This window comes from Grus americana, chromosome 5 (genome assembly GCF_028858705.1).
Source record: "Grus americana isolate bGruAme1 chromosome 5, bGruAme1.mat, whole genome shotgun sequence".
In the NCBI taxonomy this organism is placed as follows: Eukaryota; Metazoa; Chordata; class Aves; order Gruiformes; family Gruidae; genus Grus; species Grus americana.
This window is the reverse complement of record NC_072856.1, coordinates 52,826,516-52,848,123: the sequence shown is the minus strand read 5'-3', so window position 1 is coordinate 52,848,123 and position 21,608 is coordinate 52,826,516. Positions and strand designations below refer to the sequence as shown.

Sequence of the window (21,608 nt, the reverse complement as noted above, 5' to 3'; positions counted from 1 at the left end):
TTAACAGGAATCAGAGCCACTCCGCTATGTGATACCCCAGTGCTGCGTGCCTGGCTCTGTGCAGAGATGAACAGAGATGCTTTGTTAGCTCAGATATTATAAGGCTGTGCTTTTGGCAAAGGGTCTCCCCTTAACAGTGGTGCTGGAGCTCGAAGTAGCTGTGTTACACTGCATGATGACAGGCATGAAATTCTTAGTTAGCAGCAGGTCCGTGGTGCTATTAAATTTAAAATAAAAAATATGATAATAGAAAAACTACAGTCTTAGATGATGGGGAATCCACCAAAGGCTGCAATTCAAGAGCTAGTAGGGTGACTGTGTGAAACTTCACTGACTGGAAATTTTAATACTCTTAGAGTGTAAGCAGCATTTCCTTGCAGAAATACTCCCTTTCTCTTACAAATGCAGCCCCACTTCTTGCTCATATTTATCTCCTGGGGTATTTTAGCACTTTTAGCTCTTTATCAGAAACCAAAATCGAGGAGAGGGAGAGGGAGGGGAGACCACCTTGAGTCTCACAGAACCTTTGCTTTCTGCAAGGAAATTTCTGAATCAGAATTTCATGCTGCAATTTCTGAACCCATCCACCATGCGTGATCCGTAAATTATCCTACAGACTATGCACTCTGTGGCAGGGGCTTACATGTCTACGTAAAGCCTGACATGACAGGGATCCATATTCCAGCTGGACATGCCATTTACTAAGAACATTACAAAAAAATTAAAAACTCATTTTTTCTCTCTAAAATATAGGCCTGGTTTTGCTTCTAGCAAAGCAAGGGGCAGCTTTGGCACTGACTTTGCTAGTGTAATGGTCCAGCAAGCAACAAGGAAAAGTTATAGCAGCTATGTGGAGCTAAATCTGCCCCTACGAGCAGCTCTGGTGAGGCGGTTGAGTCCCAAGTCAGCGGGGAAACTCCCCTTCCGCGATAGGGATCGGTGAGTAAGCGCGGTGGGAGCGTACCTGAAGGGCCGCGTGGGCGGCGAGCCCGGCAGTGCCTGGCTGGGAAGGGCGGGCGGGGGCCGGCAGCCGCCGGGCGGGAGGAGAGGCAGTGAGCGGCCGGGTAGGAGCCGCGGGGCAGGGCAGGGCAGGGCAGTACCGCAGGAGCTGCGGGTAGGAGACGGCCGGCGGCGGCAGCAGCGAGCGGGCGGAGGGGCAGTTGGGTGCCCTCCCAGCAGGTACCAGGCCGGGGCGGGCGGGAGTGGGAAGCGAGGGACGGAGCCCCCGCTCGTGGGGCCGCGCGGCGCTGGCCGCCGCCGGATGTCTGAGGAGAAGGGGACGGCGGAGCGCGGCGCAGGCAACGAGAGGGCGGCGGGTGCGGGCAGGGGCAGCCGGGGAGGCCGAGAGCCGGGCTGGGCCGGGGCGGGGGGGCTGCCCCCGTGGCCGCAGGAAGCCCGAAGCTCCAGGGTGGCCGCCGCCGGCGGAGCTCGGCGCCGGGTGTACAGCACCGAGGCGGCGCGGGTGTCCCCTGCGGGCGGGCCCTCTTCGGGTCCCCGCGGCGGATGGTGGAGGTGGTGGTTTGCTTACCTTGCCTAGTCGCTTATGGGCAGTGTGAAGTTGGGCTTTATATTTCCAGCAGAACCATTTGATTGCCGATCTGCAGCAGCATCTGTAACTCTTGGCACACCTCAGTATAGCAACGTGGGCCGTGCATGACAGTAAATGGGAACAAAACTAGCCGGGAAGGTTGGCTTTTGTTGGGCAGCCTTGCTGAAGTGATTCTTCCATATATATCACTGATATGATTGAATATAACATAACTGCCTTGTGGATTGATACTTAAACGTGAATATACAGTGACACTTTTGCAATTTGCAAATTACTACTTTTTCACTGTACATATAAGGCTTCTGAGAAACAAAACCTAATGATCTTTTTTACAAGCCCTGATGTATTTAATCTGATGCGTATTGATAGGTATGTTGAATGGGACAGCATGTTTTTAAAGTCAGGATTTTTTAAGGATGTCAGCATATTGATCTCCATGTTTTTTCTAAGTAGGCTAAAACTTGCAGACTAATTCAACTTGCAGAACATGAATTGCAAAAGACAATGTTACTGGGCAGTCTGGGTGATGATGTACATCTGTCATGCCTTGTCACCACACTACAGTATCCGGGGGGTCTTTGGAGTGAAGACCTTTCAGTGCCTGGGGTTGGTTTGTTTATGGCTATATGAGTGTTCATTTGACAGTGTGCTTCCAAGATTTGGCTTGGGACTGTATTTTCTGTCAAGTGGCAGACCTTGAGTAATGGACGCAGGTAGAAAACCAGTAACTATATTGAAATACTACAGAATTAAATCTTCATATAAATTAGGCCTGAGATTAAATTGTACTTAAAACAGTCTCAAAGTGGTATTGCTATAAGAAAATATCCCTGTAAAATCCAAATATTCTGCATGAATTAACATCTAAGCATTATCATAGGCAAGAAATGACTAATTAGATCACCTTCTCTAGGAACACTTCAGGTAATTAGAGATATGGTTTAGCCAAAAACTCAGAAGGAAGTTGTGAATATAGCTAGACAGAGTTTCCTTTCTTATACCGGATGAAATTAGCATCGGAAAATACATTATATTCACTGAAGTTATAACCTGCTGTATCCAAGAGCACTATTAAGGCAGCAGTCGTGATCATAAGCAGTTTCAAACTGTCCTGTTCAAAAGCCACGGTGTACATTTTTTAATGCATACCATACAGCTGGATTCCTGGGCGGTTCAGATCACTCTGATTATTAAACAGCGGTCTGAAATAAATGTCATCTTAAATTAAGCTTGTCTTGTAGCTTTCCTTCAATGTGGAAACATGCCCAATGTCTCATGTGATGCATTTCTCTAGGTAAGAATGGAAAGGTTGATATTGTGGCTGTTCCTACAATGTACACTTCCAGTCGGTGCCGTTGTAATTGTGCAGCAAGAGAACTAGATCTCAAGGGATGTATGCTGGACTACAGCTGTAAGGGCTTGGGCATCTAAATGATCCTGTGGGCACTCGCTCCTCAGAGCTAGATCCTTGCTGTCCTAACCCTTGGTCTCTGATCTGTGCAGGCTCAGGTTTTTCCCAGTAATACTTGCTGAATGCATTGAGGTCTGCTGCTTGATGTGTCTTAGTTTTGGCAGTGTTGATTAGTTAGGTGCCCAAACTGTCCAGGGATCCAGAAGCGAGGTGTTCCTTGATAAGTCACTCTTGGAGAGCCCAAGTGTCTTCAGATTACATACAGATGATCAGGACCACTTAAAAACCTATGCAGGGGAGTATATTGCCGTGCTTTTTATTTATTTTTTTCTTCTTATTCTTTCTAGGCTTTGTCTAGAGCTGTTACCCAGATGTGAAGAGCCAAGTTCTGAATTTGCGTCTTTCATTTCGCAAGAGAGTGCTAGAGTCATAAACCTGTGTGTTGTTCTGCGCTGGCGGTCTCTGACTCCTTACTTATGAAACTGTTTTGCCTTGCTTTCAATACAGAAATATTCACTAGGTGAGCTGTGATCCTACAACTCAGTGGCTAGGGCATGAATCCTGGAGTGGGGAAGTTTGATTTCTAGTCTTTTTTTCCAGCTGTATGTTAAATATTAAAAATATATTTGTAGAATACATGTGGTTAAGCGATATCGAATTTCAAGAAAAATATATTATTAAAGTGTCCCTTGATTCTTGCAAATACTTATAAAAATCACACCTACTAAAATGCTGCACCCAAAGGTTATGTTGGACTCCACAGAAGTCCCATCAATTCCACTGCCCTTCCCTGCACTTAATTTAGGTGATGAATCCCCAGGTGATTAAGTCCTCTTTCTTCTTATGCTATGGAAAGAGTGAATGTGGGTAGGATTGTTCAGTCAGTCATGTGTGTGTAGGCTATTAATTTACAATGTTGGAGAAAAAGCTCAGACTCTGGTCTCTTTTTCTTTGTCCTAATCATAAGGCTCAGTTATTTTACTTGTATGTTCTGTTAACTTGTGTTTCATTTCAGCTGGTTTGCTTTTGACTCAGTTTCCGTTCATCGTACTCATAGGTGTTTTAGTTTCAGATGTACGTTACTCTAAATGCACTCCCCAGGGTTGTGGGTTGGCTGTGAAAAGGACAGTCTTGCTCTGGCCCCCCGTTTTCCCCACTGTGTATTCTGACCCCATCTTCTGCAGTCAACCCCAGGGGGAATTGGAAAACTACTTGACAAAAAAACCCAAAAAACTCCACGTTTGTTTATTTTGGTGGTTTAGTTTTGCATCTAATCAGTGAGCTGGACCAACTCATCGTGCAGCTGTGTGTTTACTAGATTCAACAGGGATGGTTGTTGGCAAGGGAGAGCCGAACTGCCCCTCCAGTAGTAGCAGCCAGCCCTTCAGGCAAGTTTGGGACAGGCGGACACAGCCCCCATGTGTGGTGGGCAGAGCCCAAAGACCTGCCTTAGAAGGGCTGCCTCCACTAGGAAGCCAGGCTTTGGCTAGCTTATGCCTACTGTCTTCCTGGGAATCCTACCCGCTTTGGCTTATAGCAGAAGTACCCTTTGACTTTGGTGGAAACATTTATTGAACTTGTTAGCATTTTAATCAAGCAATTTATTTCATTTAGTGAATTTTGTGTGATGCATATCCTATTGCTCCCCTCTTTGGACCCTTGTTTAAGAGTTTTGTAAACTTTGTTTACTCTGAGTTGTTATCTCCCAAGATACCTTAAATATGGTAAATAGTCTCTCTCTAATCTAAGTAGGACAACACCCAGTCTCTGTCAGCAGAGAACCTAAGATCTTATCTCTTTAAAGTGAAAGGCAAAGTGGGCTTTAAGTAGGACAGGCTGAGTTTGGGTTAAGCCATGTTGTCTTCTGGTTAGTAATGCTATTCAGGCTTGTGGTGGGTTGAGCCTGGCTGGGGGCCAGGTGCCCACCAGAGCCGCTCTCTCACTCCCCTCATTCACTAAACAGGGGAGAAAAGGCATAACGAGATACTTGTAGGTCGAGATAAGGACAGGGAGAGATCACTCACTAATTGTTGTCACGAGCAAAACAGACCGAACTTAGAGAGGGAATTAATCTAATTTATTACTAGGCAAAACAGAGTAGAGGAATGAGAAAATGAAATCAACTCTTAAAACACTTCCCCCCACCCCTCCCATCTTCCCGGGCTCAACTTCACTCCCGGCTTCAACCTTCCCCCCCCTCAGCGGCACAGGGGGACGGGGAATGGGGGTTATGGTCAGTTCATCTCAGGGTGTTTCTGCCGCTTCTTCATCCTCAGGGGGAGGACTCCTCTCATCGTTCCCCTGCTCCAGCATGGAGTCCCTCTCACGGGGTGCAGACCTTCAGGAGCAAACTGCTCCAGCGTGGGGTCCCCCACGGGGTCACAAGTCCTGCCAGCAAACCTGCCCTGGCGTGGGCTCCCCTCTTCACGGGTCCACCGGTCCGGCCAGGAACTTGCTCCAGCGTGGGCTTCCCACGGGCCGCAGCCTCCTTCAGGTGCCTCCACCTGCTCCGGCGTGGGGTCCTCCACGGGCTGCAGGTGGAATCTCTACACCCCTTCATCCTTCCTCCATGGGCTGCAGGGGGACAGCCTGCTTCACCACGGCCTTCACCACGGGCTGCAGGGGGATCTCTGCTCCGGCGCCTGGAGCACCTCCTCCCCCTCCATCTGCACTGACCTTGGTGTCTGCAGAGTTTCTTACATCTTCTCACTCTTCTCTCCGGCTGCAAAAGCTCGCCCTCTAAGTGTTTTTCTTCTTCTTAAATATGTTATCACAGAGGCGCTGATTGGCTTGGCCTTGGCCAGCAGCGGGCCCGTCTTAGCACTGGCTGGCATTGGCTCTATCAGACACAGGGGGAGCTTCTAGCAGCTTCTCACAGAAGCCACCCCTGTAGCCCCCCCGCCACCAAAACCTTGCCACGCAAACCCAACACAAGGCTCCATCAGAAAGATTGCTTATGCAGAGAAAAATTATGTTGTTAGCCTTTTGCAGCCGGGATGAATTTTCAGACCAAAACTGAGGAGCCTCATGTGGGAAGAGGTTCAAGTGCTGGGTTTAGTTTGAGCTCATCTGTGTTGCATCATATCTCTTATGTTAATACATCAAACCATGCAGAATTAGTGAGGACACTTCTCTTAAGTTTAGTATGAGTGTTTGTTCGCCTGTCATCACAGATGAAGTTTACATTAATTCAGTGCCAAAAAAAATGTCAGAAATCTGATGCTTATCTTTCCTGTAAGTTTTACCCTGGTGATTTTGTTTTGAAGCTTTGTTTTTCAGTGATCTAATAGCCACACTTAATCTGGAGAGGACAGATAATTAAGCCCCAAATGAAGGCCTTTGGTGTTTTGGGGGGTTCTTGTGGTCATTGCAATGAGCTTTGGTTCTGGCCTGAAGCGCAAGTTCTGGAGATGCTGCTTTGGCAGTTAAACCAGCTTTGAAGTCCAAGAAAGCAATCTAGAAGGACTGTGATCCAGTGGCCTCAAAACCTATTAGGCACTTAAATTAATTTGGCACTTATGCTTTCAAGCCTGGAACCTGGATGTGGACTTGTACAGTGTGCTCCAGCCTGGGCAAGCAGGTGCCTGGTTCCCTCCCCAGCTCCCCTGGGCACTGGGCAAGGCAAAGGGCAGTGTGCTGGGCCCTGGAGCCTCATTGGCAGAGTGTGCTTGGGAATCGTACATTAATGCACACGTGTAGTGCCTCAGCCTCATCTGAAGCATGGAGAGCTAGAAGGCTGGCTGCTTGGCTTTTATGGGATAGCCTTATCACCAGAGCAGTGGGGGAGTGTCTTCCCCTTGCAGGAATGCAACCCCTCGCTCCCACAGAGCCCTTGTGCCCTCAGGCCAAGGGGGCTGGATGTGACCCTGTCCACCCTGCTTGTTGAAGCTGGGCCAGTGTGTACAGCATCAGGTGGTTCATGTGGCCAGAAGATGGCCCAGCCCTCGACCAGGGCTTAGCAGGGGCTGGAGGGGGCAGATAAAGGGGGGCTAAGGAAGGGTTCTCTGCAAAATTCAGGCATCCAGTCCTCTGTGTGTGTGCCTCTTCGAATGAGGAAAGCGCCTGCCGTACTGCAGAGAGGAGGGTTAGTCAGAAGGAGGTTTAAAAGGAGCTTGAGCTAGCAGCCTTCTGTGGTTAGCAGTAAACTGGTACAAAAGCAAGTGGTGCTTCCTGTTTGAGAGGTTTGTAAAATGTTGTTTAGCACTGAGCTTGTAGGTGACAACAAAACATTCTCAACACCAGTTTCATTTCACAATAGAGGAAAATTTTAAAACCTCTTAGTTCTGGGTTGGATTTGGGGTTTCTTTTCCAATTTACTTTTGCAAAATGGGATTGTCTGCCTCTAGATTGAGAACTGTCAGTCTCCTGTTGAGGTTCTCTGTCTGCGGAGCAGTGATTGGAGTAGTTAAAATTTCCTCCATGAAACCTTGATCAAACCCAGAACATCTCCCTGAATTATCCTGGCTTTCGTTCAGTTCAGTGGTACATGTACTTCCAGATTTAGTCTCACCAATGTGTGAAATCATGGGTCAAAAATCTCCTACAAAGAGTGTTGATTTAAACTCAACAGGATAAAAAAAACCACCAAAACAAAATAGACATTCATGGTGTAGCCATTGTTCACTTTGTTTTAAGCAAATCTGTCCTAAGAGGCGGAAAAAGGGAATGATAAGTTCATGCTGCCAACTTCTGCTTTCAGGACCTCTGTCATCTTAGAAGGGAGCAGAGCCCCACCGCTGTGCCCCATAGTTGTAGCAGCATTCAGCCAATAATAATTGGGATGTTAGATGCTCTCATAAAATTGAGACAGTTTTGGTTTCTGCTCTTTTCTCCCAATGTCTACGCAAAATTATTTACAAATACCTCTTTTATGCAGTGCCTGGTTACCAGCTGCCAGCTGGTCCAGCCAGTACAGCTCTTTCACGGGCACTGCTGGGGCTGTTAGAAGTGGCTGGATCGATTTAAAGCAAAAAATAATAAACAGTTGCACCTTATAAAGACAGGATTGTCCTGAACTTTTATTTTAAAGTGTGTTTAGGCAGCTTCCTTAGCTCAGTGCACATGCCCTGCAGACCCATACTCCCAATCTGTTTTGAATTTGAATTAATTAAGATCAGTTCCCATTTCCTGTTCTCAAGTCATTCCTTTAATCTGTTTTAATATATCACCTGTTTCTTTTCTTAATGTCAGCTGTAGTCTTTTAGCCATCATTTATACAACGTACATATTTCCTTCTTCTTGCCACAATATTGTATCTGGCTATAAAGTGTGACAGTGAGGAGCAGAACTGCTGAACAGGGAATCCACATCCTGTGGAAACCCCATAATATAAAGTTTTTTGTTTTCATTGTGAAACAGGATAATAACTATATGTAAAACAACAATTAACTAATTAATGTAAAATAACTAATAAAAACCTGTTTCACCTAAAATAAAGCAGCAGATGTTTGTGTGCATGTATATATAAAGACTTTTCTTGACTCTTGTAGGTCAACAGACTTCCCTTAAAATAGTTTTAATGGTAATGAAACTGTATTTTTCTATGCAGTACTGTTTGTGTTTTCTTCTTTTTTCATATAAACAAGAGGAGCTATTTTTCATTAGCTGTCTGGATATTATATGTGTATCCATGTGTTTTCTGTGGGGCTCTGTGGTCATGGCAGAGGCTGAGGAGTCCTGGATGCCATTCAGTGCTGTCTTTCAGTGTCGCTTTCCAAGGCCCATCTTTTCAAAGCTAGACACGTTTAGCCATGTTAGAGAACTCCACTGCACAGGCAGATGCTCTTGCCTAAAACACCTTCTTCCTGGCTGTCCTGTTGAAAAATACATCCAGATGTTTCCAGTTCTCTTTGGTATCAAGGCTATAGAGGGGCTGCTGACAGATCTATTTTTGTGGCTTCTTGGCATTACTGCAGAAGGAGAAAAAATGGATTAAAACCTGACACAGGATACATAGAGAAAGTTTTAAGTTAGATTATAAAGTACCCATCGGTGATTGTCTTGGTTTTTTCCTAATCTGCTTAGAGCAAAGGAACTTATCTTATGTTGAATTCTTTCCATGTTCTCATCAAAAGCCAAGTTCTTTTTACAGAGATTTTAGTCTCTTAAGTTTTCTTTTCTGGTGTCCTGACTTCAACTCTTGCTTTGCTGTTTTCCATCTGAGTCCAAAATTATCTACAGTCCAACATAATGGATTTATTCTTTTGTGTTTACTGCCCCAATACATACCATATTGTATATCCTTGTCCAAGTCAGTGAATTTATCTACAGTTCACAGGAACAGTGTGGTCAGTTCAGTAATTGGATGAATTGGTTACTTGCCTAATGCAGCATTAGAAGAAACACTATCTCTATCAACTTTTACAGCCCAGAGCATAGGGGATTCAGCATATTAAAATCCAAAGTTTTAAGCTTTATCATGGGATAGATTTATAATGTTCCCTTCTTAATTCAAATATAAATCTTGCATGAGAAAAATTGGCTCAGATTTATGAAAATTGTTCTTTTGGCCCTTGTAAATGATATTATTAATCTTCTGCCTACTAGGGCAGGCTTGGATTAAGTCTACATTTGAGGGCTGCAGGTGCAAGGCTATAATGCTAAGCCAGAGTCAGGGTGTCCCTGGGGGCCGTGTCAGAAGGACGACTCTGGATCGTGTACATGTGCCAGGGCTTGTTCCTCTTCTCCAAGGGGTGCCTGGAAAGCAGAGGCAGTTGTTCCTGTAGCACGATAGCTCAAGCACACACACCTGCTCAGCTTTATTTTTCTTCAGGGAAGTAGGCAAGAGCAATTAGTTCTTCTTCGTGACATACTCTGGTGGTCTGTGCCTGGGCTGTGTGTGCAGATGCGCTGAAGGCCATTTGGCCTCCTCCAGTCTGGAGCCCTGGGAAGAAGCAGCTGCTGAGCTGAAGGGGACCACAGCTAGATTGCACAAGCGCTCTTGCTGTAGAGTTCAGCTCAGGACCTGCATGAAGGGACACATATATTAGATCATCTTCATCTGGGCAGAGAAACTGGAGGGAGAAGGGAAAGTTGCAGTGGGACACGGCATGGTCTCTCACAACTGCATGTAGGAAGATGTGGCTGTTGCAGGCAAAGCTTCTGCCCTGGTTCAGTTAGACCTAGACCTCCTTGGCAGGTGAACGTATAAAGCAGCTTATGGGATCGCAGTGAGCTCTGCTTTTACTGCTGTGACAACAGCTCAGCTAAGGATTGACTTCTGAGGTGGTTTTCTTCGCCTCAGGAGAAGCCTGCTAAAGCTGACTAAGTAATATTTTTTGTGCAGTTGTCACATCCCGACTGATAGCAGTGAAGTATTGAGCACGCCCGCTGATTACAAGGGTTTTAAACTTTATGTGCAACTGTTATCTCTAGGAGTCCAGCAAACAGTATCTTACCTGAACACTATGGCAGTCATCAGCGGGACTGTGGAGATGCTCTCTGCAGGCTCCCATCCTCCTGCTCTTCTCGCCTTGCTCAGAATATAGTCAGGAAGATGCAGAGGCAACTGTGGACCAGTAACAGTTTGGGATCTCAATACAATGCTGTGGGAATGACAGCAACCTTGCCCTTACAAGTATTAATTAATGAAATACGTTCTCACCTTAGATTATCCTGTGACATTGTTGAGTCTGAGGTGCACAGTTTGGTTGTGGTATCAGCCTGAATCAAACTGGTCAGAGAAGCAGGATAATGTTTTGAGAAGAACTATACAAAACAGACTTGAATGCTGTAAAGCTTACATGGCTTGCTTTGGTCTACTTAGCTTATTCAAGAGAAATATAACGGAAGGTTAGATCCTAATTTTTTAAGATCTGAATGAAGAAAAGAGATACTACTGATAATTACCACTTTTAATATAGCAAAGACATAAAAACTGGTAAAAAAATTAAACCATAAATAGAGTTAAAATATTAACAGTGAAGGCAATTAGCTCTTGAAATATTTTCTGAAATAAAGCCCAAGTGTCTTCCTGCTTAAGTTGCTCAGTGTAGTGCAGGAGTAACTGGTTGAAACCCAGTGGTGTAACAGGAGAGCGGGACAAGGGTGTAAAAAGGGCCTTCTGGTCTTCAAAAGTAAGATTCTGCTTTAGCAAACTGTAAGTGAATGAGAGGAGTTTGCAGGACAGAACTGTGCTGGTTCAGACCAATGGTCCATTCAGTTTCCTGTTTCTGGGATTAGCAAGAGGAACCCATAAAGCTTCCTCTGGTGGGCTGTTGTGCCATCATTTACCAGGAACGTGCTTCCTGTGCCTAGGCAGTTAGTGGTTTGTTTGCATCATGGAGCGTGACACTTTTCCCAGCAACTTTTTACTGTCTGTTTCTGTTACCAGGTTTAATTGTGTAACTACTTAAACAAGGCCACTAGGCTCTTTGCCCCAGGAAAGCTGTGCAACAGTCTATCATAAAATCCCCATCATCTAAACTTGGTTAATGATGCATAGTCTTTTTTTTTTTTCCAGTTTTAAATATGTAATTACACTTTTTCTTCATTTATTTGCTGCACTGGGAGAGCTTTGCATCTCTTCATTATATTTCTGTTGAACTGTTTGTAAGATGTCTCTCACAAGAATGCCTTTCTGGTTGCATCCTTCAAAAGCTTTCTCATAACTTCTCTTTTTCTCTTATTTCAGCATCTCCTTTGCGATCCACTGCTTTCAGGGTGAAATCTCTTTCTCTTTCCAGGCACAAAAGAAAGGAAAACCTCATGTTTTCTTCATTCCTTGGAAGGCAGAAGAACTGGAATAATATCTATGTGCAAATTCCCAGAGTGTTCATGCTTTTCCCTGAGTTGCAGTTACAAGCAGAGAAGGAATGCGTATGTACACACACCCCCCCCCCACTACTTACTGCAGATATCACTGTTGTGGGGTTCTCCTGGAACAGGCATAGATAGGAGTCTTTTATCATGCACCTGATGGGTGTGTGTTGGCATGACATTTTTTTTTTGTTGTTGTTTTTTTTTCTTTTTCCTCTTCCTCCAGACAACCTACTATTGCCTAGATTTATAATGAATAGGAACGAAAGCTTGTGTCCTGTCTTTTCACATGCTCAGACCCACTTCAAGTGCCTCTTTCTCCTGTGTGGATGGTACAAATCAGACCTGCCTACAGTCCCAAAAAACCTAGGGCTTTTTTTTAAATTGTGGACTTTATGTCTTTGGCAAGCGTGTGCCCGTGCATGGCACTAGGTGTGTGTGGGGGTGTGTGTGTGCTGTCCTTGCTGTTAGACTAGTAAAGTACCTGGAGGCAAATTTCTCAAAGCCGTTTAAGCTGTTTTACTAGTGTTGACCGGTTTTGAGTTGCAGTGGTCACAAGCCACTCCTCTTCAGACAAAGAGCTATGCTCAGACTGGTGCACAGCTCCCAGACACTCTCCCCCAGAAACAAAACTACAGAACAGCTGGCCATGGAAGTTAAACCTTTTGCAGCATCTGCACCATCAAAAGAGACTCCATCTGAACTGCAGCAGAAGCAGCTTTTGCTGTGCTGTGTTTTTGTTAATCATCTGGAGACCTGTGGTTGTATTGTTATGCTCCTTGAAGGATTTATATGGCTGGGATTGACTGCATCACCTGGATCTGAAAGGCAGAAAGGCACAGAGGTAGCATAATCATGGTGTTTGGCTGAGGTGTGAACTGGCAAGCTTGAGCTCGCTTTCTCCGCAGGGCAGATCCTCAGATGTTGCAAAGTGTCATGGCTCCACTGGGGCTACTGGAGCTGTAGACACTTACGTCATTCAAGGATCTGTCCCAAATGCTTAATAACAACCGATCTTCCCTGCTTCCGGATATTTTCTTTTACACCTCCCGCTTTGTGGGGACTTACTACTAGAAATTTTGCTGTGATATGTTTCTGGAACACAGATCTGAGAATGTGTTTTCTGCTTTTATGGCTGGCAATAAATCTCATAACATTTGAAACCTGTGGTTTAGCCAGCTTTCCCAGTTTGAGATCAGCTATTTCACCTTTGTGTCTATTGTGTAGTTTTAAATGTGTTACCTGATCAACTCCTATGGAGCAGTGCTGTGATTAAATGCAGTAAAATACATTGGCAGCCTACAAACTTGTTGCAAAATATATCCTTTCATCATAAGGCAGCAATGGCCTGACATTTCTTTTTCAGACTGCTTTCAGCTTTTAATATTTAATATTGCAATCATCCGTTTTCTATCATGTTCTTTTTATTTAATGAGTTGTTGAAAATATTTACTTTCTTCTCCAAACATCTCTGTCTTGTAATCATTCTGGAGGCCTCTGGAACTGAAGTCTTTGATACTCAGTTTATCTGATTTTAGCTCATTCAAAATTTCTATCAGAGAAATCTGGAAATCATTAAGATCATTTATGTTCTCCATCTAAACCCATTAAAATAGTAGTGATTGTAATTCTCTAGGCTCTGTGTATGTGTGTGGCTGGGTTTTAAACTTTGTTGTTTCCAGGATGTTCTAATAACCTTGGCTCTTCTTCTGCCTTAGTGTGGAAGGACTATTGCTGAGTTACATTTGATTATCTTATTTTGGCTTGATACTGGGAAGAGAGAAATAAAAAAGCTTACTGAAATCGGTGGACAACACCAAGGAAGACAGAGAATTTGCGACAGAGTGACAAGATCTGGGTTCAGTTCCCTCTTCTGCTGCAAGTGATTGGATTTCTGTGTCTCAGGGTTTTTGTCTGAAAATCAGGGATAATTCTCCTTTTCCTTCTTTTCCTTCAGTCTAATATCTCCAAAATGGAGGATGTCTTTGACGTATGCATGTTGCCTAACAAAAACTGACCCCAAAATTTAGAGATAGGGTCAAGGAGTCCTAACTTCTTGTTTAGATGGATGGCATTGCTGGGAAGTCAGTACTTCTTTGGAATTTGTTGGTGCACCTAACAAATGTCTCTACAGTTCAGGTTTGTTTGGTAAATTTATTCCCAGACAAATGCATGTTAGTACAATCTTTTAACAACTGTTACATGATATACTGAGGATTTTTGGGTAGCTGGCACCAGCAAAAGATTCTGGCATGTGGGACAAGTTTAACCTTTGATAGAAATGTCAGCTTCTGTCAAGATCATGAAATACTTGTTTAATCTTCTACAAGACTTTCATTCATTTTCAGTTAATAAAATATACAACAGAACCTGCTAAATTTCTCTGTCCTACATGGTTAAGACAAAACTCTTGTATGCCGTGAAAGTGGTATAACTAACCGTAGGCAACTTTCAATTACTTTTTAAAGTTGTTTTTTTTTTTAGACCATCCATGCTGTGATTTTACCAGCAAAGCAAAGTGCTCTAAGCAAAATGAGGGAGCAGTGTATCTAGATGATCTGTCCCTTAGCAAATGCTGTCATTTTTCTGTAATGTGGCTGTGGTATATTTTGTCACTGAAACCATAACATTTTTAAGCTTAAAAAGTGTACGTGGTGTTCTAGTTTCTTATTCGTGGAACTTTCTTTTCAAAATATTGTATTTAAGCTGAAACTGAATTGGAAACTCTAAGCTATGTGTCTATGTACTTTGGCACTGGCTACTGGTATTACCTTGCCTACAAAACAGTAATCTGTAAATAGTGTACTCTCTTCTGTACAATAGGCAGTGATGAATTGCTTTATATTTGTCTTGAGATATGAAAAAAATGTATGAATGTTTGCATATTGATAAATGGAGGAAAAAAAGATAATGGTCAAAGACTATTACAGGTTACTTGGTCTTACTGTGAAAAACATGATCATTTTTTTAATGACAGAAGTACAAAAGATGTAGAATTACATTATTACTGTTATATTTTCAATACCCATATGAAGCCCTTTCTTTTTTAGGTGAGGCACTCAACCCCGTGATGGAAAGGCAACTGCTGATGACAGACAATTTACACTTGTTTATTTTCTCACATTGATGGTTCCAGCTAAACAATTCTGGGGAAAAATATTACTACCATGAACTGAATTTTCTCTGATTCAGAAAATCTGATTTTTCTACTTTATGTAGCTGGAAAGCAGGGTGGTTACTAACATTTTGGTTTCTTCATCAGCAGTAGCAAATAAATTCAATCTAGACATTTTGAGATAAAAGACTGTTTTGCCTGCTCAAACTGCCACCGAGGCTTAGATACAATTGTCACAAAGCTTAGAGCAAATGAAGCAGCTGTTTCAGCCCAGTTTAAACATGGTGAACAAGAGTAAAGCATATTAACTCCAGCTGTATGCTGATAACAGCTGGGAAGGAAAATCACTGCAAGGGAACCTTAAAGTAAACTTTGAATTCTAGCAGGCTTAGCTATCCTGAGTGTGCCTTTGAGGGAGGAGCAGCAGTGAAAATTTCATCCTTAGAAACGTGGAGAATTTAATGAGAAATTCCTACACCTCTTTTTGTTACCATCTGTAAAGATGCAGAGCAGGTTCTGGAGTCGGCAGTGTCGCCTCTGAAGATTTTCAATGCAGATCTCATACTGTACGTACACTTACAGGCAATTTTGAGATCAGGGCAAGTACTGAGTGATGGATTCTGTGCAGAGTAATGGAGTCCCTTTGAAAGCAGGATATTGCACCCCTACCCTGTCTGGTTAGAGACTATGCTGTACTCTCTTTTGTAGCGTTCTGTTTTCCAGAATAACGTGTACCAGTATTCAGGCTATTTCTGAGGCTTTTATATGCGGTCACTTGTATTTTGATCATTTTGGTCTGTTGAGCACAAAGAGCAGTATAAAACTAGAGGAAATAATTTACACCACTTAGTGGTAAAAACAGCAAAAATTATTCAGAGAAATTCTATTAAACCAAATATTCCCTTAGGTTCTTGTTGCAGTAGAATAAAGGTTTACTTAGGTTTCGTTCTAACGGGAATATATTTTAAGAATTTCCTTCTAATCAGTACTTTCTGATAGCTCATGATTAAGAATAATTCTGGAACAGCTATGTAGTTTTAATAATAAACCTTCATTATATTTCACGCTAGTATTTTAAAGATAACAAGTTAATTCAAGGCTTCCTCATGAAGCCACATGCTCTCAGTGGCTTTGCAAAACTCGTAAGTTAAGACATAAACAACAGTGCTGAGTTACTGTAGAGTGCAAAAGAGCAGGTCAGTATTTGCAAATTGATATATCTATCGTTAACTTTCTAGTGGCACCCTACCCATGGAAAGAAATAATGTTAAGACAAGAAAGCACATGTTTTCTAAGGTAGATGAAGTGTCTATAGCTTAATATCGCCACTTGGCATTCATCAAAATTTTGAGGCTTTTGAGAAAAGTTTGGGGGATATTCGTGTTATTTCCACAGTATTTGTGTGGTTCCCTAGCTGTCTTTGAATACACATACAAAGAAAATGATGGCACTGTTCAAGCTGCAGGTGGGAATGGCTTCTGTGCTGGCATACAGAAGCTTTCAGCAGTTTCTTGAGATTGAGATAACTGAGCAAACGTGTCCATTTTTGTGTAATTGTCATCTTCTATCTGTGCTTTCTCCCTTTCTCTTACTTGTTGTCTTCCTTATCCTTTCAGCTTATGTTCATGTTGTGTTTGGTGTCTTCTGACCTCCGTGGAGTTGGAATCATGTCTTGTTATGTTCTACAAAGAATCTTGTGTACTTTAGGTACATGTAAAAGGACTAGATTTAGACAGCTAAAGTTTTGGACACGAGGCAATGCAGCTGTCTGTGTCGCTCTGAAAAGAGAACATAAGGATATGAATAAAGACATTTAAATGAGACCAGTTAGTATTGTCATAAAGTTCTTTTAATGTTAACCAGCTGTTATAGACTTGTTCTTATTCTTTAGCAGATTACATGCTTCTTATTTTGCTGGAAGTCAGCACTCTCTATTTCTGTATGCGTAGCAGACAATTATATAATAAAACAGGTCTTCAGTTTCATGTGTATACAATTATGAGAAAGCAGTAGTTCCTCAAAGAAGGCAATTTTGGCATCATTCACAAAGAATGTTTTCAAATGTAAAGTATGGAGTATGTTGAGTGAAAAATGTAAATGCATATGGATGTATGTGAAAATAGTACGAGTGAAAGAGGATAGGAGAAACAGGAACAAGGGAAACAGGATAAAAAACACATCTTGCAAATGACTTGACAAAGACTACATCAAAACAGCTGTAAAGCTGAGGAACTCCAAAGCCCAGTGGCACACACAAATATGAGGAGAATTTTAGTGTTTCTGAAAGACAGGGACCTGTCTGAGTGGGTCACTGAAAGTACTTGGATGCCGTACATTAAAATTATTCTCTTTCCTTGTACTTTTATATAAAAAATAACTTGTCTCAGTGAGAGAAATCTGATGGCTCAGATCCTTTTATGACTGAAGTAACTTTCTCATTGACCCTGGGACTGTGTCCAATAAGCAATTGTGTATTAAATAACTGATAATATTACATTTTTAGTCCAATTATTCCCATTGTCTACAGTTTGTTTTATCTGTGTTTTTCAGGTTTGATAGCTACACTGGATCTTTGATTGTGGTCTCCTCTAAACTGCAACACTGAAAACAATGGCAACAGAATGTATAAAAAGCTGCTGTAAATGGTGTTTCTGCATGGAAAAAGAAAAAAATGATCGTGAGTTCTGACATAATGACATCAACTAAGGCTTTTGCTGTTCTGGCTTCATTAATGATGAGAGTTCCCATTAATAAAATGAGCGTGTCACCCATGATAAACTTGAATTCTTTTACAACATACAAAATTCTTTCCATACCTTCACTTGGAGATTGAACACATGCTTGTTAGTGTTATGAATTGGAACTGAAAAAGAACACTTGTCTGAAGTCTGCTGCTTGCAGCCTAGAATGCTGTCCAAAAAAGCTAGCTTTTTTACCCAAGCTTGTGTAAAGGTCTTGTATCTTTCAAACTCTGAGTGAATGCTTTTTTTTTTTTTAACTGCCTGTGGATTTGCTGTTAGGATTTTCTTTGGTGTCTTAGTTGTTTGAAGAACTCTTCTATGATACAAGTGTACCTTTTGTAAAAATTCACTTAAGAGCAAAGTAGCTATAAATATAGAAGCTTGGGCAACAAAAAGTTTGTATCAGTACAGGTGTCATGAGGATGAATATCTTTTCCAGGTACTAGTCCTGAATGCTGGTAAAACTGAATACTAGCAACAATTAACTAATGTATCAGGCACAGATCCTATTAAATGAAAGAGAGCTGTTCATAGTATTGTTCATAACTTAATGCACATGTGGAATGTCTGTTTTTCTTGCACTTTATTTTTAGCAGTTTCCATGGTGCAGGAATCTGAAGCAGTAGCTGCAAGCAAGCCAACTATTGTAGAGAAGCCTCCATTGTCTTCTGTGTCAGTGAAGCATCAAGTTGGCTGTTCAGAGGATTATCTACTCTCTAAACTGCCCCTGGATGGTCAAGAGGTACCATTTGTGGTCCCTCCATTCAAATTGGCTTATGTACAGCCGAAGAACCTTCCTAATATCTCACATGCTGGGGGGATTCAAGGTAAAATATAAACAGCATTACTGAAATAGTTATTTAGCTTCTGCTACTCCTTGAAAGTTGTCAGGTATTCCTACTGAAAACAGGTGTTTGTAGAACTTTTCTAGAAGTCTGGTCTCATTTCTTTTCTCTCTGGACACCCAGAGAGGTTATGAATCTCTGTGATGTTGCATGACTAAAACTGAAAGGGAGGATTGCACACCGGTGCTCATACTCAAAGTAATGGAAGACACTTAAAGGAAACAGAAGCTTCAGTAAATAATTTATTGGAGGAAAGAAAAGACCTAACACATCCCCAGCGTCCAGATCACTCAAGTGAAAAAGGAAGGTGGTCTGGTTTTTGCGTTTAATGTACTGATATGTTTTAACATACTAACACATTTTCCTTTTCAAATTTCACCAATAGGTAGCATGTGCTACTACGTGGTAGTATTTTTTGCCCCTACTATTTCCTGCTCCTTTTGCTGCTCTTTGGGAGGCCAGGGGTCACAGACCTCAGTGGTATAAAGTTGCACACGATATTATGATTCTTTGCTTAACAGTCTTATGCTTCACAACAATCTTGTGCTTCAACCTCTGCCAGTTAGTCCCATACTCTGACTGCCAAAATTATGTACATGCAATTTAGGCATAGTGGCCTTTTAAAAGAATAGGAGCCTGGCCCAGTAACATGAGTTACAAGGCTTATGCTATCGCTAGGCTCTTGGTCTCGCCAGGAAATGCTTAGAATTAGGTAAGAGAAAATTTTGGCACAGGAGCATACCTGAACAGTTGCTTTCTCTAGAGTTGCTTTGCCTTGAGGACATGATAAGCTGGTAATACGCTTTTAGTCCCACGTGATTGTATTTCTTTTCTGAGGGTGGAAACCTTGATAACTGAAAAAAGTCAACCACATGTTGCATAATAACTAATGCAGCACTAACTTATCCGTATTTACTCCCACCCTTCTCTCTTCTTCCTAGGTCCTTGCTGTTGCTTTTTTTTCTTCTCCTCCATGCTTATTAACAAACTTCTTCCTCACCCACTCCTGCTGGTAACGCTGGCACCAGAGCCAAGCTCATCAGCCTAGCAGAGCTTTTCGGTACAGATTGGCCGTCTGTGCCCAATCTTTTTAGTGGGCTTTATTTGTGATATCTGCCTCAGCAGACATGGACAGGCAACCTAACAGCTGGAGGTAGAACATGTGAGACCCTCCTCATCTCTGAGCCTGATTTCCTTCAGCCTCCCCACTTGCCTGCTACTTCAGTACCTAGTTCTTGTAAGCCCAAACTTGGACAAGGTATGGAAATGCAGGACATGCTCCTGGTAATCCCCTGTCTTACTGGGTCTGGGTTCAGACTCTGCCTTGCTTTGTCCTACCTCATCCTCAAGATACTGTACAAAGAAGTCCATCAAGAACTCTGAGGCACAAGCATTCTCTAGGGAGAAGGAAGATGTATGTAACAACCTTTAGATAAATGTTTTCTGTGCGCATGCTGTTCTACACACCCTTATCAGTCAGTGACTTGTAAACTAGTGACTTGTCTTCATTGCGAATTCTGCTTCATCATCATTTCTGAAGGACCTGGTGAACAGAGTGGCCCTTAGGCTATAAAGCCGGTAGATCTTCTGGCAGGATGACCTGACTCTTCATAATTGTCTCTCTTGAGCAGATATTTTAAATTCTTGAGCAAATATGTGAAAAGCAGCTGTTATGTCAAGTAGGCAACTTCCATTTCTATTTCCAAATATAAATACTTATTTTTAAAGTACAGCTTTTTAAGCCTCACTAAAGTTATGTTTAAAAATGCAAAGTTTACTTTCTAGGGAGATTTACTAAATACAGTGAAGTGTGCTGTCATTTCTTATTCACATTAGCCAAAGCAGCAGCTTAGTCAAAAAATGTATTTAGAGTATTTGCTTCTTAGGCCATTGTTAAATATCTGTAGAAGTCCAAGTTCTGCTCTCGGTTCCGCTCCATTTTCTGTGCATGTCTGACCACTTTCCTTTAGTGAGACAAGACATGTTCAGTGTTAGCTCTTGGCATCCCTTCTGAAAGCAGTTAAGTTCTGGCAGCCTTTCTCTTCAGTACTCACTGCAGCATGTCTCATGCTCTCACAGAAGTAAGCTAGCAGGAAGAGGTGTGCTCCTGGTCTGGAATAGCAGCTTTTCCATCATCTGCTGCGTAGCAGTTCTTTATGGCCTTGCTTCTAGCATTCATCCTAATTTATGTCATGCTCAAGCCCATTATTCTTGCTTTATCATCTGTCATGTTCCATCTCACTGTTTTAGTTACTCTTTTTTTATTTACTCTACTAACACCTGGAGGAAAGGATTTTACAGAAATAATAGTTTGCCTCTTATGGTGCAACATGCTTGCAGAATTGAAGGCACTTTAGGATGGGGTAAAGAACTTTTTAGCAGACAGGTTGAAGTCCATGGAGGTGAAGTGAAGGAAGCAAATGTCAGAGCTTGGCAGAGTCCAGGTCACCCCATCCCCTTTCTCTACTGTACTGCTATATATGGCTTATTTTTGCTCCTGACAGACAAAATGAAGAATACAGCAATATGTTCTTTACTGTTGTGCTGACCAAGTCGTGCATGTTTTTTCTGAAATGGTTATAAATAAAGGAGAGAAAAATAGGGCAGCTGTTCTGTAATGGGCTGAGTAAAGGGCTGGGATTCAGGCATTCTCAGATCTGTCTACTTGTGCCTCTGCCAACAATTCAAGTCATTTTGGACCAGTGATTTTACCACTGACAGACTTCCTATGGAAATTGGATTACAGGAAGACTGCAGTCACAAGTTGCGTTATCTTTCCATACAAGACCCTCCTGGGGGTCCATTAGCTGCGAGGGAATGTCCTGGGGGTAGGTAGCCAAATAAGTCAAAGGTTTTCTGTACACATGGTCCTACTTTTCCTGTTAATTTCTGTCTTGCTGTCTGGTTTTGGAGCCTTCTGTATTTTAACTAGTTAGGCATTTATTGTGGAACTCCAAGAGAGGGTATGCATAGCTTTTTATGGCAAATTTAATTCCAGTGTTTGCTAGTACACTGTGGAAATCTGACATAATGTGTATGTGTGTTTTCTTTACCCTTTTTTTTTTTTTTCTTTTCCTGAAGTAGATAACACTGAAATATTTTGTCCTTTGCCCTGAAGGCACTCTGCCTGCCTTATGAAGCCAGGCAGCATGTGTTATGTCTGGAACTCTTGAATTTGATGTTTACTTGT

At 42.4% G+C, this 21,608-nt stretch overlaps 1 protein-coding gene across 8 annotated transcripts in view; it reads left to right on the top strand.

Moving 5' to 3' along the window:
- Positions 1-1,048: 1,048 nt before the first annotated feature.
- The window catches only part of TC2N (tandem C2 domains, nuclear), a 36,327-nt gene continuing 15,767 nt past the window's right edge, over positions 1,049-21,608 (top strand). The window contains exons 1-5 of one of the 8 annotated variants that reach the window (XM_054827263.1): positions 1,049-1,179; positions 3,308-3,480; positions 11,645-11,777; positions 17,383-17,509; positions 18,167-18,400. In XM_054827263.1, coding sequence (XP_054683238.1) covers positions 17,443-17,509; positions 18,167-18,400 — 301 coding nt within the window. In that variant the 5' untranslated portion in view covers positions 1,049-1,179; positions 3,308-3,480; positions 11,645-11,777; positions 17,383-17,442. Of the gene's footprint in view, positions 1,180-1,221; positions 1,317-1,353; positions 3,481-11,644; positions 11,778-12,315; positions 12,562-17,382; positions 17,510-18,166; positions 18,401-21,608 lie in introns of those variants that run through there. The other 7 variants (XM_054827269.1, XM_054827262.1, XM_054827266.1 and 4 more) reach the window with 7 other exon arrangements.